This window comes from Ammospiza nelsoni, chromosome 17 (genome assembly GCF_027579445.1).
Source record: "Ammospiza nelsoni isolate bAmmNel1 chromosome 17, bAmmNel1.pri, whole genome shotgun sequence".
NCBI lineage: Eukaryota > Metazoa > Chordata > Aves > Passeriformes > Passerellidae > Ammospiza > Ammospiza nelsoni.
The window spans coordinates 8226712-8247073 of NC_080649.1; the positions used below are offsets into that span (position 1 = coordinate 8226712).

Below are 20362 nucleotides of genomic sequence, written 5' to 3' on the forward strand. Positions count from 1 at the left end.
GGTTTGAAAACAAGGATTTGGATGTTTCTCTGGGTCCCACTGTGCTGGCAGTGCTGGGAGCCCTGTAAAGGTCATCCACCTTCCACCCCTGCACTGAGGGCAGCACGCAGGTCAGGCTGCAGCACTGCCTGAGAGCAATGACAGATTCCCAAAAGGTTTCATCAATGCTTCCCCCATAGTGGCTATGGCTGAGAAATGCCTGACCAGGCAGCAGCACTGGGATCACAGGCTGGAAGTGCTCAGGCCCATTTTCCCTCCTAAAAATCACCAAGCAGCAAAGTTCTTTCAAATAAGACACACATTGGTGAGGTTGAAAATAACACAAAATGCACATGCTAAAGACAGCCTTTTTTTTTTTATTTAAAACTCTGCATCTGAAAACACCATATGACAGAAAGCATTATATACACTGCAGTGTTTTTGGTATAATACAGTATTTCATACATCCATTTCTTTTTCTGCAAAAAAATTTGCTTTGTCGGACAAACAACCAAACTCCCATTGACAAAGAATACAGCTAAGGCACATTGTTTCTGCTAAATGAAAGACAAAAGGGTGCAAAAACGGGTAGTGCAATAATTGCTGAAAATCACATTCTACTACAAGAAAAGCATTCTGACTTTGAACTTTGATTACTGGTCAATTTAAGACATTTCAATATCTCATAAAATACTCCTTTAAATAAATAGCAAAATATCTACATCTTTCAGTGTGTTCCATTTGAATTTCCAATTTTTTTAAACTTTTTTTTCCCTGTATATACATGGTTTTCTGTTTTCTTATTCAATAGATTACAAAATATTTCTGTACAATTTTATGCATATTATGATCTATAACAAAATAGTTATTTCTTAAAACTATATTACCACCAGTCTTTGAAAATGACAGAATAGGAATAACTTATTATGGACTATGTTAGGCAATAGAAAAATCCAATCAAATCAAAACAGAACCAAAAGGACAAAGTCAGAAAAATAATTTCATTACATTGAATTAATTGTTTTAGTTTCACAAATCTTGTTTTATATGTAAACCCTTTTCAGTTGCCTTTGGGTTGTATCCACATATGAATACCAACATAGGACAGGATGTGGGATTCCTAAAAGCACTGCAGCCTGCCGGGAATATTGGTGCTACTCACTGAAAAATTACAGTTCTCATGGAGGAAAGTATTAAAGAAACCCAACATATACAAGCCTTAGCAGAAGTCATTGCTTTCTGCTGACTTTGACAACCTTTGAAAGAAACTCCAAATGTCAGATTTTTGCAAATGCATTTATGACAAAACAACCATGTTCTAAATGTACTGTTAGATTCCCAACCAACACCCAAAATCTGGCCCTATGTGGTGACGTTCTTCAGATTTTAAGACCATACCATTAAGAGGATATTTCTTCTCCCAGCTACCAGTACAAATCTGAGAGGAATGCTACTACAGCATGTTAAAATGAGTGAAATTACTCTACAATTTGTCTTGTGCAACTGAGAGCAGCCTGTCCTGTTGTAGTCTGAAGATAAATTAGAAGTTACTAAGTTTGTACTTTGTATGTAATTAAACCAAGTTCCTTATCTACAGTGACTTGCAAGAAACAGAGCTCATAATTTCCTAAGGTTTATATGAACGTCTGAGTCTTCCTTTTGCCCAAAGGGAAGGTCATTTTCTTTCCTTAAAGACTGCATTTGTAAGCAATTTCCATTGTATTTGTGAAGCGTAAGCTGACAGCAACACAACTGAGCTGTAATAGAAATCTCAAGGTGCCTTTTATTCATTCCGCAACAAACAGAGAAAGTGAGCAAGACACAGACAACACCAAAGTTCCTAACACAGTTTAAGGCCACATTTAGAAAGGATGGAAGTAAGGCTTTCTTTAAGGGGCAACACACTGGATGCCACAATGGGAACAGACACCGAGCGATCCAAAGCTGATAGGATTCATCCACAGAAAAGCTGAAACAACACCCTAGTTTTGGCCAGCAGGTCTGTGCCTTTTTTTGGATCTAAGCAGGAAAAAAAAATGAAATGCCATAGACATCCTCCTCTGGAATATTCCCAGCAAACTGAAGGTGCTCCCTTAGCAGGAGTGCTATTGTCTCAGTCAAGGGTGTTAATTACAACAGAACCAAAGACAAGCCGAGTCATTACAATATACAAATGCAGCGCCATGAACCGCGCCTAGAATCTCACTCTGGTATCAGAGGCACCTGTACAGTATCTTGCTGTTTATTTGGCAAGGTTACAAGTAATACTTCTAGGCTGTAACAAAGTAGAAAGAGAATTTGCATAGATTGTACATTCAGTTCAAGGAGATTTCTGGTACCTTTTTTGTTGTTCTCAGGTAAATGTGTTTGCAGACACAGTGAGGTAGCAGCTGTGGTAGCACCCATGAGCAAAAGAAGGTAACCAAGGCAGAAGCAAAGAGCAGAGTGATCAACACACTACTGTTAGTAAGAAGGAACGGAATCAACGTGGTCCTGCAGTGTCACATCATGAGGGCAACTGCTCCCAACGCCACACCAAACTGAGACACCCTAAAGCTGCCCTGGTCCTGGGCAGCACAGGCTGTAAGGCCTTGTAGCTCAATTTTAAATGCTCTCAGCCTGATTATTCTTTCCCTTACTGTGATGATGGTGGTGAAGGTTTTGAAGGTCAACCTCTTCTACAATACACCTTCGTGGGGAATTACAAATCAGAGGGTTTGCTTGCCTTTGAAGATTCTGCAGGAAAATGCTGTCCTACAAATTCTTCCTTGCTGTCCTCAATCCCAATTCACATTTCTTTGGCTCCTCTGTACCTGGCTGCAGCAGCAGCTGCCCTCAGGGCTGAGCAGCAGGTATTCCTGCTCTCAGGAACTCCTCCTCGGCCTCTGGAAGGGCAGTGCTCTGTCCTCTAACACTGCATCACTCCCTACCCTCTCTGTCAGCATAATCCCTGGAGCTGCCTTGGCAGAAGGCTGAGGGTTTGGTTTGGATAGTCTTTTTTACATTAATTTTTCATTTTTTCAAATTGTTTTCAATTGTCATTTAATATGGGCTTAAGTCCTACTAATTCTTAAGAGTACAGTGGAGGTCTTGAATGGTAGAAATAAAGACATATATGAATCATTATCTTTTCACAACTGGACTGAAGCAAAGGCCAGTGAGAAAGGCTGCCAACCATGTCCCACCAGGTCTGTCTTATTCTCTTATTGAAATATCAAATAACCAAGTCTTCTTTTACATATATCAGATTCTCAGGCCTGAAAATCAGGACAAGGTAACTGCTGGCTTCCACCAACTCCTTCCTGTGTGCAAGTACTGAACTGACTGAAGGCTGCTCTGAAAAGCCAACTTTCCTCATCTGCAGCTGGGTTTCTGAAGAGCCTAAGGGATTTAGCTCAGTCAAGTATAAAACTTCCTGCTCTATGGAAAGTGCTGGAGTTGGCCAAGGTTTCATGTGGCCAACTCCTGAAGCTTTGGGAGCTGGGAAGATGACAAGGAGGGTGTGTTAGCCAGTGGCAAGATGGCAATTCTCTGATGCTCTGATGGAAGAGAACTAGAGAAATCAACAGGAAGCTGGTCCTCATTGCTGGGCCACAAGAAACATCTGGATCTTGTCGATCTGGATCTTGTCTATCTTGTTTATCGAAGCTGAGATCTCAGGGCATCAATGGTTTTTAGCCTTGCTGTGCAGAAGGAGCCCAGTTTGTTTAAAGGTTTTTTGCAAAGCAATTGTGTCAAACTTTTGCAAAGTTTCAGCATCTTCTCTACCATTTCTCTCTCCCTTAGGTCAGGTTTACACGATCCCTGTTCTGATTCACTGACTTCACTACTGTGCTCACTACAATCATGGCTAAGAGTGATGGAGGCCTCATTAGGAAGGCAATTAGTGCTGCAGGAGATGGAGGGAAAGTGAATGCACATTAGGTGGTACTTTTGAAGGTGCTGCAGGATCACTGTTAATACACCATTAAACAACTGTACAGGCATTGTGCACTGAAGCCAGTACCCAGGAAAGTCAATTTGTAACACACGAATGCACATTCCTGTATCTCTAGGCTTAGCAATAATGAAGGCTTAACAACAGAGATAGAGAGGGACTTTCTTGTATAACACTTGCTATCATGAAGGAATTGTTAAAATTCTCTGCTTGCTGAGAGCACAAAAAATGAAGACATAATTTCAATTCTAAAAAAACCCCCTTGAATATCAGAAAATGAAAATGCAAATATTACTACTCAATGTCCAAATGTCATCAAAGAAGGAATTGGACAAATGTGAAAATAAACTGTCATTTGAGCTATTTCCTTTAGCCTTGGGGTTTAACATTACCATATAAACAGGTTTGCATAATGCTGAGCCTGACTTTGGACATAACTCATTAAATCACATATGTAGATGTTCTGCATTTTGCCACACTCCCTTTCTGTGTAATACAGATTGATCACAGGAGTGTTACATGGCTGTCATGCAGAACGGGCAGGGAATTTAAACATTACACACAGAGGATAAATTTGTGCATATGGAAATAGAAACCCCTCCCCACTGAAAAGAATTTTGATCAAAGCAGGCTTCCAGCTGGATCCTGTTCAGCAAGGACTGGTCAGTGTGACTGGAAAAGAGCACCTGCACATTCAGGTGAAGATGCATAACTTGTGTTTTGTACCAGCTGTGGGGCCCTGCTCTGAATTCTCCTTTTCACCAAATGTAAGATCTGTGAAGTTATTCTCTCCTGACCACTGACAGTGTTCTTCCCAGGCTCCCAGTGCTGCCATTTCAAACCAGAGAAGCCACCAAGCAGGACTAAGTTGGGCTTAACAGCATCACCTTGGAGCCAGCTCTGATCCCTGATGCAGAGTCTGGCTTTATATGTTTTTATTCACAACTACTGGGCTTTGGAACTCAGACACTGAGTCTCATATATATCTTTTGGATCCATGTCTGCATGATAACAGCTACAGTCGAGGTGGCTGTTTAGGTCCAAAACTTGACACTGCCCCTAGAAGATGTTCCAAACATGGCAGCTTATCTTTTGATGACTTCAAACAGACAGCATTTACCCCTAGAATACTGTCATACTCTTTATTTATGCTGGATTTGACTCTGAAATCCTCTTTTAGCACTAGCACTCTGGAAGTTTTGCCTGAGAAAGGACTGCAGGATCAATCCCTTCAGCTCCACATCCTATATTTTATCAACAGCACTGGGATTGCCAGCTTGCTACAAAACTTCACTGTTTAAATGCTTCTTGCCTTTCAGAAAATAATCTCATATAAATTTTCTTTGAGATATTTTAAACCTAGCATATAATGCAAATGGATATATCAGCAACCATCTGTTTTCTTTCCCTTTTTTGTACTAAAACAAAATAATTTGCACCTTATTTTTCAAATGATAAAAGTGGCAGCTTTTTTCCTAACTGCAGAAGATGTGATTGTTGTCACCTTCTGCTTGGTCTAGTTAATGAAAACTTACGAAAAAAAGCACTTAAAAACATTCCTGCTTAAGAATAAAAACATCAGATTTAAAAACAAAGTTATCTGCATGCGTGTGCGTGGGTGCACCCCTACACATGTGCTTATGTGCAAGACAGACTGAAGATTTTGTGGCTACCTCAGGAGTCTTACTGAGAACAAGCACTGCCTGGGCTTGTTAATAGATTTTATTGTGTGCCTTAAATGTGACCTTCTTCATTTAATCTGCAGGGCTTGGACCGTGCAGTCACCATTGCATCAGTGTGAATAAAGCCCTGGATTTCACAGTGAGGATTGGAGGTCCCCAGAAAATATGAACTTCACAAAGGAATGTTACATTAAAAACAAGCACTGTTAAAAACCCCTACTGAATAAGTAATAACACTGTGATTCTATTACATAAACCTGTCGGCAACCCTGTTTTCACACACACTTGCCTCTAGAGCTGGTTGAAAAGCTGGAACATTATCTTGACTGGAATATTCCAATCAGCTCTCATTGCTACAAAATTTCCCAAAGCTACTGCTCGTGACTGACAAAATCAAGACAAAAAAAGAAAGGGAGGTGTGAGGGGAGGAAGGCCTTTTCTTAATAAAGGCAGCTTCAGTTAGTAAAATAACATAATCTTCAAGCTGCAAAAGCAGCACCTACTAATTAGTCATTGACTAAAACATAAATAATAAATACCTAAATTGTTCCTTCTATGCATCCATTTTTGTGCCAGATAAACATTTCAATGCTCTGCCTTAATGCCAGCACAGCTGACACCACAATTTCAAGTCCAAAGCAAACTGAAGTAGCTTTAAACCAATATGACAGAGATACCTCAAGCCACGGGGATCTGTGTGTTACAGTCCTACTTCAAGTGTTGTTTAAAAGGGAATTCAACCTTCCTCTGAGACATGATTATGGAATGATCTAAGGGTCTGTTTCCCTCCTGATGTGGACACTTCACTCTCAGCAGAAAGTTATCCACGCAACACAGAAGGGTGAACAGATACCTTCCTTTATTACAGCAACAGGACTTCTTTCCTAATTAACCCAATGGCTTTTGATGGTCTTTTTTGGTTCTGTTGCTAACTAGAGATTAACACAGCAACAGCAACAAAGTGCATGTTTTTGCTAATGTAAAACACATTAGTTGGAGATGAATTTGTATATAAAACCTGTATTTCAAAAAGTTATTGGAATGTAAATTAATTTTTCCCTCCTGTAGAAAATGCAGGTTGAAATGATGCAAAAACATGACTATTTAAAACAGGATGCAGCCTGCTAGGAATTCTGAAGACAGGCAAGGGTAGATTGTTGACAGAATAAAGTAAAAGCATGGAGAAACATGGCATTGTTCTCCTTCCCCTGGCTTTGGGCAGCGACCCACATCCTGCACAGCCTTCCAGGTGCCCTGGCAAAGCCTGGAAGGATCCTTCTTTAGGAAGAGATGGAGATCTGAGACCAAGGAAGGGAATTAGTGTTAAGACTTACTAGCCACTACTCTAATTAGGGAAGAAACCTGTTGTTGCTGATTTAGGTCCCAATTTTACTATTTTATAGGTTAACAACTCCACTGCCTGAGAAGAAACTCAGCTCAGCTCATGAGCAAAGGGTGTGAGCAGACACATCACAACCCACCCCAGCCTATACACACACACCTGCTCTACTGGCAGCCTGTGAAAATACTCAGGTACTGGTTGCTTCCAAAAATGCCTGCAGATTTGAAAGGGCTGAAATTCAAAAAACTTCTTTGTTCTTTAATAAATACTTTTAGTACACTGACCCTGAACCCGACTGCATGAGACATAAAAGACTAGCAAAACACTGGTTTCATTTAGAGTTTATCATTAAATTTGTCTGAAAAAATCTCTGAAAGGAATCTGAAAGTTTCTGCTTTTGCTCGTTCTCTCTAACTAGGATAACAGACATCAGCTATGTCCAGAATTACTTTGTGTTATTAAAAACCCAAGTGAGGCTGTACCATAATTACTTCACATTCTCTGAGGTCATGTGGCCATACAGGCTTCAGCCTGCAGGAACCAACCTCCCCAGAAAGTGTAAGTAGAAGGGAATTTTGATGTGATTTATTCATTATAGCAAAATAATGAAAGCCTATGAAACAGCAGAGGCACGGACAAATTTACTTTAAAAAAACCCCTTTAGCAGCTGCTCCTTCACTGCTCTCCCCATGGCTTGGTGCTGCTGTTTCCAAGCCCACGGGCTGGTGGGTGCAGTGGCACCTGGAATGGGACAGCACAGGCTCCCAACAGAGCTGATGGAGAGGGCAGTGCCAAAGGCCTTGTCAGAACTTCAGAACTTTTTTTTTTTGTTTTGGTTTTGTTTTCTTAAAATGAATTCTATTACAACAAGTAACAAAAAAAATGTAACTTCCCCTTAGGTTTCTGAGACCTGGTGTGAGATTCACAGAGAAGCAAGGTTCAATTCCCTTTTAAAAACCTACGCCGGGGCGAAGCGCAGCGGACGCTACCTCAGGCGGCCGTCGGGTTTGACAGGGCCCAGCTCGGACTTGGGGTCGGGGCTGAGGGAGCTCCAGGCGGTCTGGGCACAGCCCTGCAGCACGGGGCAGGCCGAGGGCCCCACGCTGCACACGTCCACGGCCGACCACACGCCGCTGACCAGCGAGTCCACCCAGGTGTCCAGGCGGGCGCCCACGAGCCCCGCGTTGCGCTGGGCCTGGTCGGCGCGGGCGGCGCTCACCGGGAGGTTCAGCACCGGGTTCAGGCCCTGGAAGCTCTGCTCCATGTACGCGTTCTTTGGAGGCCCGCTGTGCAGCTTGATGGCTTCCTCTGGAAAGGAGCAAAGCCCACAGTTAGTGCATTGAAAAAGCCACCGCTGAGGATCTAAGGTAAACAAAAAGAGCAAGGTTTAGGGGTGAGCTGTAGGCCATTTCCCACACATTGCATCCCCAGGGGTTGTGCTCGGCTTTGGCGCTCTTTGTGCTTAGTACTATGGATTCTCCTCACTGTGATTCTCATCCTGCAAGTGCTGCCTCTGACCCTGAAAATAGAGCCACCCTTATTATCAACATGTACAACCAACCCCGGAGCTGCAGGACATCCAGGACTGGCTGCACCTCGAAATGATGAAACAGTTCAAGGACACCTGGTGCAAGAAGTCTGCCAACCCCTGTCAGACATCCAAGTGCTATTATTGATTTGTCTAAGAGAAAGAGCCAAGATCTAAGCCTGTTTTGTTGTGGGTTTTTTCCCCTAAACAGATGAACCTTGCTCTGCTGTGGAAAAGCCACAACATTTGTTAGCTCTATCTGCCTACAAAACACAGGTGGTGTCATTTGTGGCACTACAAGGACAACACCATGGTCTTGGACAGACCAGACCATAATGAAACACATGTAGTCCCAGCATGATTCCAGGAAGTGCTGCAGCCTCACTGGGAAAGTAGTCTCCTGTGAGAGTTATATTTTCAAGCTCCTGTGCTGAACAGTAGATCACAACCATTCCCTAATGACACTTTGCATTGTGGTTGCTTTCCTGACCTATCTCAGTAAAATACTGTACAATACCCCAAATTTGCAATATTGCAGTAAAAATCAGTGTCAGGCTGTGAGAATCCTTTCAGAGACCTAAACTGGACACTTGGGTCAGGCTGCCCCTGTCAAAGGTTGGCTGACTCCTGAGAGTCTGAGTGCACCAAGCTGCTGCTTATAAAATCAGGATGAGACCCTTGAAAAACGTTCACCGAGTGCCTGTTGGGAGCAAATTTCCACCCATTTCTTTCCGCTCTCAGCTGCCTTCCCCAGCATCCTCACTCTGGCAGCACAGAGGATATGTTTAGCTCTGCCAACAGACACACTGTCTAGAACAGAAAATGGGCCCATTCAGGCTGCTCCAGGCGAGGAAAGCCACCGCGCTCGGCGAGCGTCGGAGGCCAGGAATTACATATTCACAGCTACAATTCCTTCCACATGTCCTTGCTGCTTGCACTGCAGCCTGACACTGAGTCCTTTCTTCCATGCAGAGGACAGCATCTCAGGCGCTGGAAATAAATCCTTGTATTTATTTAGAGGGAAAAAGGGTATAATTGGAGCTTTGCTGTTACATTTGCAAAGTCTTTAATGTAAAATACTGTGCAAGTCTGTTACTTGAAATCCCCAATTAAAGTGGTTCAGCACATGCCCATCACCATTATACATCATTTAACTGTTCCTGCATTTATCCAAACCTCTCTTTGTATTTTAAATGGTAGATACACACAATAACCTGTAGTCAAAATGAGTTCAATCTGTGCACATGTGTCAGAAATGTGCTCTGCCAGAGCACTGCAGTTAAAGAACTAGAACAAGTACACATGATTAAATTTCCTCCTTTGGAAGCAATTAAATATGGAAGACTGTTTGTCAACATTTTAGTTAAATAGGAACATTCTGAGTAAAAATTCCCAAATAAATAAGAATTGGCATTACTAGCAGGATCATCTGATTGAAACAGGCAATTCAGCAAGCTTGTTGAATCAATGCCTGTTGCACATGTGTTTGATGCATGGAACAAGAGAGATTTTTAGTCAGACAAGAAACAGCATGAAATGGAACTTGCTGTTTTCTCTGGCTCAGCCTTGTACGTGTCCCAGGCCTCAGGACTTGGTGGATTATCAGGATTGGAAAGGATGAAACCTGCAGGAACTGCAGGACTCAGTGCTGGGCAGAGCAGCAGAGGCTGTGTGAAGGCTACCACTGCCCACAGTGAAAGGTGCTGCTCCAGTGAAGACACACAGAGAACCCTGACCTGGTGCAGGTGGGGACTGCCTGCCCCACAGCACAGCAGCACCTCAAGTGAGGTGTCACCACTCCTAGAAAGGAAAAGCTGAGCAACAGCAACCTGAGTGCAGTCACATGTACTCGTCAGCAGGAAAAGCTGGGGACAGACTCAGAGCCCTCTCCTGGAGCCTCCAAGGCTTTGTCAAACAGTTCACAGCAGAGAGCAGGGAGGGTGCTGCTCATCTGAGCAATGGCACATGGGCTGTTCCTCTTTGCATTAAAGGAAAAATGACAGAGAATCATGATTCCCATGATTTACTGAGCTGGTACAGAAGAGAGACAGTGAGGCTCCCAAGCCCTGATATGCTGTATAAAAAGGAGGCTGGAGCTACTGGGTGTGCTCTTGAAGCACTGACACTTCAGTCAAGTGTCACGAGGAAGAGCTCATGAAAAAATAATAATGAAGAATGTAAAGCTTGCTTCTAAATATTTAGACATTTAAATCTGTATGGCTAGCACAAACAACACAAAATTAGCTGAATTGCAGACATTAAGCCAGACTTTTTGTGCCTGCCCTTTGATTTCAGGAGGATGTGTATCAATGCAAAATATATTCCTCTGACTTGAAAATATAAATTTGAAAAACTTTGTTATTTTTGACCCCTATTTTTATTTGCTCTTCACCCATATGTGAGGACACATTTCTCAGTTGATTCTTCTTGGTCTAACTTTTTTGGATTAAACACGCAGCCTATAGCCAGCCATACAGGCTGGGATTTCAGCATTTTTGTGTGGGTTTGTTCATCATTTTGCAGAAAAAGCAAATTAGTTTAGACAGGCAGCAGGCTAAGGAATGAAAAATGTGGTTATCTTGGTACACATTAAGGCACTAGACCTGTGGGTTTTTTAAAGCAACACGAACGTACAGCTTTATTTCTTTACTTGAGTTGTGTTAAAACCCTCTGGCAAAGAGGTAATTTTTTATTGACATTTTGTTTGTTTTCTCTTGCAGCAAACAAGACAGTGCTGCATTTGCTCATTGTGGAGCTAATCGACTCCTTGTCAGCTGGATCTGAACTAAATTTCAAAGCAAATCCCTGTCTTCAGGGTTTTTCTCAGAATGATGATTCCAGGGCATGTCTGCTCTTCTGCAGTCGTGCGCCTGCCTGCTGCTATTACTGCGTTTATCAAGAACATGTCATGTTACCTCTGGTTAATTTAAAGAAATCACAGCAGTTCTGACACAAGTTGCCACCCACTTTATAATCTGTATAGATGCAATTAGAATTGATTGAGCCACTGCAAACAACCAAGGGCAAAACAAAGGTTTCCCAGTATCTGCTAATTGAGATGATCTATAAATATGGATTAGGTCAAAAGGCCTCTGAGGTGCCTGAGTGCATCACCCATGTCTGCTAATGCTGTCAGCCCTTGAAAGGGGGCATAGGGACCAGGCACTGGTATTTCAGGCTCCATGGGAGCAGCAAAGATCAGCAGCCCCATGTCCAGGACATGCCATCAAGCTGGGAACAGAGTGGGAAAGCAAAGCAAAAAAGGAAGTTGCTCTTTCTCACTTCTTTCCTTGCTTGAAGGAGGAAAGGCTTTTAATGTATTCATTTATTTACAATCCAGGGTTTATTATCATCTTGAGGTTTTGGGGCTTTTTCTGCCCCAGAAGTGAACCTGCTACTGGCTCACAATAACTTCTTAGGCTTTAATGGAACAGGTACCATCCATTAAATGGATGACAACTCATTATTGGCACTCCAGCTGGGAGAGCACTGGGGAAACTTTGCTGTGAATATAAACTCAAATTTAAAAATGAAATTGCTTTGGCTTTTCCTGTTCCCATCACTGTGACCCTGAGAGTCAATCACACTTGGCCCTTAAAGAGCAGGGAAGGGGGGAAAGTGGGATGATGGAGATGCAGAGACAGCCTCTGCTGAATTTGCTGTTTTCTTAGGATTTGAAGTCTGCTGGGTAGCTTGGATTACAGTCAGTGAGCTGCTGGCTAAGTGCTCTCAATGACACCTGTTGTCTGCCTCTGCAGCCCCTTCACAGGAGAGCTGGACATTTGGCCTTGAGTCTCCAAGCACTCAAATTCCTACAGCTGCCAGCAGAAGTCCCCCATTCCTGCATGATCTGCCAGTGATCTTACACGGTTCTGCTCCCTGTTTTGTCTTCTCCACATCCCATTCCCTCTTTGTCTTGGCTCAATTATTCCTAGAGCATCCTGCTGGTCCTTGGCAGCCCTCCTGTGTCTTTACAACAAGCGTGGAGTTCTTGGCTTTGACACACTCAACCATATGGTGAGGACCTCAAAACTGTTGTTTAGAAGAATAAACTGGAATCTGTCTGTGCAGGAGGTAGAGGGAAGGAGACTCTGATGGAGAAGGTGAACCTGATTTCTCCAAATGATTTATCACAAATGCACCTAATTTCCTTTCCTTTCCTTTTTTTTGCTTTCTCCAACCAGGCAAATACTTGCAGACACTCCTGAGCCAGAGTATCTGCTGAAGGCAGAGCTGATCAGTGACACAACTCAAAGCAGGGAACACAGACACAGATTTGGATGGCTGGAGGGAGAGAAGGACCAGGAAGGAATAAGTAACATTAGATTATAGACTCTCCACTGAAATACCTTAGGGAGCCATATTTACAGTGGGAATACCCCAAACAGCATCCTCAGTAATTCCATGTAAGATCTGATGTCTCACAAATTCAGGTTTTGAAGAGGTCAATGAATCTGTGTTTTTAAAACAATTTACATTTGATCAGCTACTCACATCTGGACACAGCATCAAAGAAAATACTCTCACTTGATTTCCCTTCATGGCTTTACTTGCATGCAAAGAATTTAGGCCAAAATTAATAAATAACTGGAAATAAAAAACCTGAATAAATGAGTGGCATATGCTGTTTTTATAAACTGCTAAACAGAACATCTTTGCTGGCAGCTGTCCCATGATTATTTTTTTCTTTTGAATGTAATTATGAATTCTGAGAGCCATGATACAGGAATGAACGTGTTTTACATTGATTATTCAAAAGAAGAGCCAGTGGCTCTCTTCATGATGCTGGGAAACCAAAACAACTTTCCTTGTTGTGCTCTGGGCTGAAGTGATGTGTAGATAAGCAATGATTTAGGAAATACAGGGATTGTTGTCATGCTCATGTTCTCCAGATACAAGATGTTTTTGTGCAAATGCTTTTTAGAATGGCAAAAGCAAATTGCACACAAGATCATGGAGAGATTTTTGTTTGTAACTTTGTGGACTCCACTTCCTGTATCTGGAGTGGATAAAACAGAGGGGGCAGGGCCATTATTGAGGAAATGACAGGCAAAGTGCTACAAAATGTGCCAGTCCAGGGCAATCTTTCTGACAAGGGTTGTTATTTTATCAGGGCAGGGGAGGGCAGGGTGGGGGTTGGTGGTGGTGGTGAGGAAGGATGGCTGGAAAAAGGAAAATTTTAAAGAAATCCCTAATAAAACATATTCCCATCTTCTACTGACAACTCTGGGCTAAGTCTGATGTATTTTAGTTTTATTTTCAATGCTAAGACAGGAAAATAATACTATTCCTTCATTTTAGAAGATTTTTGGCAGTTTTTGAATTGTTTACGGTAAGAGAAATCGTTCTTTTAGAAGTTCTAATTCTTCTGTCAAACTCTCATTATGCCTTTATTTGGCAGAGAAAAATGTTTTTAAAGAATAAAGTGATGACAAACTGACAAAAATCTGGAAATCAAAGGCAAATCATGATTGCCTGCACAGGGCACAATAGTGTCACTGAGACAGAAAGCCTTAAAAAAAAAAGAAAAAACAAAGCAGGAATTTGCATTGTAAATGCAATTCTAACAACAGTGCAGTGTCACTGCCTGCCCCTGTAATTAACTTTCTTCTCTACCTCCATGCCTCAGTCATCTACAGATTACACATCACATCATCAGTAGCAAATCACTCCTGAGACTCTCTTCCTAGACAATATTGTTCCCAAGCTTTATAGTTCATTCCTGTAGTAGATTCTAGTTACCACAAGAATAAACAGGCTTCTTAACAAAAAATGTGAGCCCAGTATATCAATGGGGAAAACAGGGTAGCTACACAATTTCACTGGAATTATTCCTGGTTCAGAGTTTGAACCAAAGGGAGTTTTGCCTTTACACCATAAAGTGTGGGCTTATTTTGAAGTCTGACACGTGTTTACCTGTCCATGGGGCTCTCACATTGTAGGGAAGAGCAGCAAGGTTGCTGGCTACATGCCACCTTTCCCATCCAATTTATGCCTTAAATGTTCAATTACCAAAGAACATGGAATTCATTAATTTCCAGCAGACAAGTTGGGAGCAGCTGCATTCAGAAGCAGGCTGCCTCAAACTTTGAAAATGTATCCCTTCTTCACATGGTGTCTGTTCACAATTTATCACTGCCTATTAGCTATTAACAGCAGTGGGTTGGAGGTGGTTTCATTTCTGCTTAAGAAATGATGCCACCAAATGTTAGCAGCAGAAATCAGTGAGTTCACTCTTGTGCTGGAAATGTGTGGAATCAAGCTCCTGTTGAGTGAGATAAGGGCTGCATTAGCTCTCAGCAGTTGTCTGCTGGTGTTTGCATTACAGAAGCAGCACGTTGTGCTGGGAGGTAAATGCCTGACTCAGTTTATTTGCTGCCTTGTCAGGAGAAAGAACTTCTGAAAACTTAATAGGATCATTCATGTATCTAGGAAATTTAAGATGTCTAAAGTTATGAATATTAATACTGGGCAGATGGAAGCACTTGAGCACTTTAAGAAAAATGGTAAAGATATTCAGAGCAACAAACTTGTTTTGATCTTACTGAATAAAAATCCAGGTGTGGGTGTAAAATGTTCCCTCTTCTTCCAGCACAGTGTCCTGGGCACTGGCTGCAGACCCAAAGCATTTGGATGGTGCCTGTGCCATGCAAACATGGGAGCCTGCAGAGCCTGGCAGCCCCAGCATGGCCTCTGTATTTGGATGGCTCAGGGCTGCTGTGGCAAGAAAAAAGTTTCTTTCTAAAAACTGTCACTGTGGGTCTGGTCCTGACTGTATTTGTAGATATTTCTGTAACACAGCTGCTTGGCAAGTGCTGAGCAGGTTTTGGCAGGTATCAGGCAGAAGTGAATGCCTGGACCTGACAATATGTCAGGTGAGCTCTGGCCTAAGGTAATTTTGTCTAATCCAGCATTTTGTAAATTAATGCTTTTATTGTTAAACACACAGGCTTTGTCAAAAATACAGTTTAAACACATGTAAGTCTCTAAGAGGAAATATGAATGAAAAGCAGCACAGAAAGGTCAAGTTTTCTTTCCATTTCTAAATGATGGCTTTTATGATAGCTGTTAGATTACTGAGAGTCTGAAGTTCTCTGGATTCTGAACTGTGCATAATTTAAAGATACAAATAGTCTTTTGTTCAAAGTGGCTCTGTTTTACTGACTGGATACAGACACTTCCACTTCTCTTAGTGCTAAAATTTTCTTCTGACTTAGTATCTATAAAATCTCTTTCTTTAATCCTTTTCCAATACACTGCAACTTCATTTTTAACAGCAGCATTTACAGTGAATACAGAAAAAATATCTATATTATTCCTGTAGGAAATAATAACACTTACCTTGTTTGATAGGCTGCTGATTTGAGAAGGTGAGAGGAGTAACGAGGAATTTGGTTTCAGCTACCTGTACCCAGTGGTGCAGAATTTTTATTGTCCAGACACCAGGTCGCAGGGGCAAATTCAGAGGTGGTTTGTAGTGAGTAAACTCAGCACTGGATTCAATAAGAATATCATATGTTGCTGCAATTACATTGATGGGATCCACCCAAATGACAGTCACGGTGACATTGGGGCCTTTCCCCCACTTCTGCATCCCCACTGGCTCATCTGTTGGCCCAAGGAGTCCTCCAAAATTCCTGAAAAGCCTTTCCTTGGCATCCCACTCAGTGCCAATCTGAAACGAAAGAACACAGGGCTGGTAGCATCATCTCTGTAAGCACCTGAGACCTTTATGGCAAATAAGGGCTCTCAAGAGACACAAATCATATTTCTCTAATCACATGAATTATACATACATTTAAAAGCAACATGACCTAAGATCATAATGCATACACAAATTATGAGGCAAGAAAGAAGGCTTGCTTTCTTGCTCCCTTTCTGATTGATAAAAAGGTTTTCTTTATCTTAGAGAGCTGATAGCAGCTCTCTCTTCCCACTACAGAAGCAGCCAACAAGGGGCCAAGCCAGTGGCTGGACACAGCCTATGCAAAAAAGGTGACCCATCATCTCCTGGGTCATGAAAATATATTACACACTTGAGAGATGGAGAGAGGAACCCTGCAGCAGAGACCTGCCCAGCTGCTGCTAAGAACAGGGAAGACACTTCAGCTGCTGACTTCAGGACAAGTCACATCATATCCTTTACTACAATCCACCCATGAGATGCTGTCTCCTTGTACTCTCTTCCTGCCCCACGTGGGAATTTATTTCTTGTAAACTCTTATTGTCATAATAGTGACATTAGTTTTCATTTATTCACTAACAGTAAACAGTAAAAAACAGTAAAGAAGTTGATTCACAATCTAGTGTAAATACTTAATTGACCCTTCTTTTTCCTAGCAGCTTTCATGTTCCAGTGCTCTTTGTATGAATTTCAATGGTTCACCCATAACCTGGGGGATGACACAAACTTCCAAGCAGTTGCCACTAACACTTGTGCACTACTGACACCAGCACCTGTGCCCAGCCAGCATGGAAATGGAGCCACTGCCTTTCTTAGGCCAATGGGAAGACTTCAGTATCCCAGCACTAAAGCCAGCAGCTGTTTATGAGGCTGAGCACTATGGAATCTTTCCATCCATTCTCCTGTGTCCACAGGACTGAGGGCTGCACTTCTGCTTTTGGAGGCAGTTCTGGTATGAACCCCCTCAAAGTCCTTCTGGTTGTCTTTTGCTCTACTCTCCAAACAGTGCAGATGACCAGAGTTGATTTCTTCCCTGTATGGAAAGTCTCTGTGGGTGACCTCTGGAGACCCATGCACACACAGGCAGGATCCCCACTTTCAAAATATATGTGGATATTGCAGATTTTCCCCACACAGGGCTGTCCTTATCCCTAAGCTTCACCTTACAAGGGCACGGTCAGAACCTGCTTTCCTGAAAACATAAGAGATAATTGTAGCTGATTTGCTTCAGAGATTTTTCTTCTAGATTTCATTTCACTTCATGAGAATAAGTGATTCCAATATAATGCCTAGATCCCCCCAAATCCCCAAAACATAATGATTACCTGATGCCTATTACCTGTACTGGAAACTGTCCAGTCTCCAGTTTCTTCTAAATAAATCCCTGTGGTTGGCAGACAAATTACAGGAGGACTGCAAGCAAAATGCTACAAGGTCAGTAAAATAAAACCCTACCATCCTAACTCCATCTGTCATCACACAAATTCCTCCTACCGGGCTATGACACTGCAGAGTATGAGACAAAATGAGTCTTCCACTACTCTGCAATCAACACAGCATTTGTGGTATTTCAGAGGTATTTCAGAGGTATTTCACCCCGCACACCAGCTAATCAAACCAGACAGCATAGCCCAGATATCAGACCCGAGCACTGAATGCCTCGAGGAGCTGTCAGTGTGTGCTCTCCTGACAAGACTGACTGAATATGTATGGAAATAAGCTGAGAAAGAAAATTTCCTGACCAGGCCTTATTATCTACTCTGCCAACCTTCACTGAGGTGCAGCCATATCACACCTACCAGTGCTCAAGGGACTTAGAAAGAATAAAGTCACAACATGTGAAACAAACCTACACCCTCCTGGGCAAAGAAATCTGTAAGGAAGCTCTTTCCACCATATTCAATATTTCTTCCTGAAGAAGTCATTGCAGAAAGATTACTTCATCCTCAAAAATTAAACATTCACTCCTGACATCCAACTATTTCCTCTCTAGTTTCTCATCCCTGAGAAAATAAATCAGAAAGTTCCAGTCTCCTTGCTCCAACCTGCAGGTGACACTGCTCCATGCCAGACTGCACAAAAGATGAGATGTGCTCACACACACAGAGGTTTATCAGACTGCTCTGTGGAAGAGCCAAGGCTGCTTTTGGGGAAAAATTGTAACACAATTGTTGTCTGGTCGTTAAGCTTTGGCAATGGGCTCCCTAAAGCAACCCAGAAGTTCCAGCCCAAAGCCTGGGCAAGAGGGGAGGGAAGGACAGGTCCCCCAGATCCCTGTGTGGGATCACAGCAAGGCTCCACAGGCACCTCGGGAGGAAAGGCAGGGAGCTCTACACTCTGCTCATGGCATCTGCCCTTCATGTCTCATTCCCAGCTGGGGACAGACTTTCCCATGCTGCACAGCTTGCAGTACCAGCTGCTTTTAGAAGCACAGTATTTTATAGGGAATTTTACTTAAAGCACTGGTTAGAGGTTTATAACCCCTTGAACTTTACACAGCTGAGTTCCCAGCACTGAGATGTCCAGTTTTACAGGGCAAGAGATACTACAGCCCTATAATAAGTTTCACAGCTCTTTAAAACATTGTGAGTAGGCTTTCACTTTCAAATAGAATACACCAAGTATGGATGGAATCAAGCAGTAATGAATATCTGATAAATTATGAAGAGATGTAGCACAGAAACTGACATTTTCCACATCATTATTTTAATCACCTTTATTTTGGGCCTCAAGAGCAAGCACTGTGCACGGGGTGTGCTTGGAAAGCTGGAAATCTCTCATTGGCTCAAAATTTCTGTTTCTATCTCTGTTCAAACCCAGATAAAATTTTCCCAAGATAAATTATACCCTGATTATGGGTTTGTGTCTCATTGCTCACCACAAACAGGACCATTAGGTTCACACAATGCACACTAATTGCCTGCCACCTAGTTTATTTTATTCTCTGTGATGAATCACAACTCTTAACAAGACCAGAAACAGCATTGAACTGATAGAGGGTGAGCTGAGACTTTCAGTTCAGTGCAGCAAATCAATCCCCTGCCCTGCACAGAGAAGCTGCCTGAACCAGGCTGGCAGGACACATAGTGAGTGCATTGTGCACGAGCCAGTTTCAGGAGGTGTGGGAGTTCCATGCTTGGAAATCATCTCTTGGGTTTCCTGTGGGTTTATTTTCTTTGCCTCAGCCTGCAGGAGCCATGTGCCATGGAAATGCTGCCACGAACTCCCCCAGGTGTGGGGCAGCCCAGCTGGCTGATGCCCTCCCACTTGTCTGTCCAGGGTGTGGGGTGAAATCTGCTCCTTGGGGATGAAGCGGGCAGGAGGCAGGGGCTGGAGAGATCCCACCAGCTCTGCTGCAATCTCAGTTGTGCACCAGGGTCACAAATACACTGGGGAGCACACTCAGTGCTGAATATTTGTGTGCTCTTCCTGCTGGCCCCAGTGCTGCAAGCTGGGACAGAGGAGAAAGTTCCCAGCTAAAATAGCCCCATTCAGTTTAAAATTCCTGCCAGATCATGGGGTGAAAGTTGTTGAAGAACAAGAAGTTCTATGTCCCAATAAGCATAAATCTTAATTTTATTTTCTGTGAACACTGATGCTTCCATCCCTAGCTAAACTGCTAAGTTTGTTTTCCACATGCTGGACCTTGACAAGGCAGTGGCATTTTAATAAGCAGTAGCAGATCAGAGCTTTCCAGCCACACTGAAGCTGAAGAAGTTAATGCTGGATTTATAGCAGGGTAAACTGAGGCAATTATTTGGCTCAGAGGCAGAGATCCCTGCAGGCCAAGGAAAGGTAGAAAGTAAAAAAAATAAATTAAAAAATTAAGTTATTTACTTTGTATGTTCCGGTCTTTTAAAATATGAAACATCTATGAAAGGAGAGGACAATTAAAGTGGTTAGGTGAGGAAAATAAAATGAAAACAAGTAAGCAGTCACCAAAACGCTTTTTGTTGAGTTTCAAACAGAAGAAAATGTTTCTTAATGCTCAAAAAAGCTCACCAGTGATTAAATCCTTAAAAGTACTAAATAAGAAGAAGAAACACTAAATAAGAAGAAGAAATCCTACAAATCACAAGAATTGGATCTTGTATGAACATTTATCACTGCATGAAATGGCAGGCTACCACCCGACACATTGATAAATGAAACAGACTTTCCATCCATCTCTTTAATGGCACATTAGTGTCATGGATTTGCCATGCACACC

At 42.4% G+C, this 20362-nt stretch overlaps 1 protein-coding gene across 1 annotated transcript in view; it reads right to left on the reverse strand.

Moving 5' to 3' along the window:
• Window positions 1–335: 335 nt before the first annotated feature.
• XYLT1 (xylosyltransferase 1) overlaps window positions 336–20362 on the reverse strand; it is a 176107-nt gene continuing 156080 nt past the window's right edge. Inside the window, exons 10-11 of the mRNA XM_059484242.1 lie at window positions 15810–16143; window positions 336–8248 (exon numbers count right to left, since the gene is read on the reverse strand). Of these exons, the coding sequence (XP_059340225.1) occupies window positions 7926–8248; window positions 15810–16143 (657 nt within the window). The 3' untranslated portion in view covers window positions 336–7925. The remainder of the gene's footprint in view (window positions 8249–15809; window positions 16144–20362) is intronic.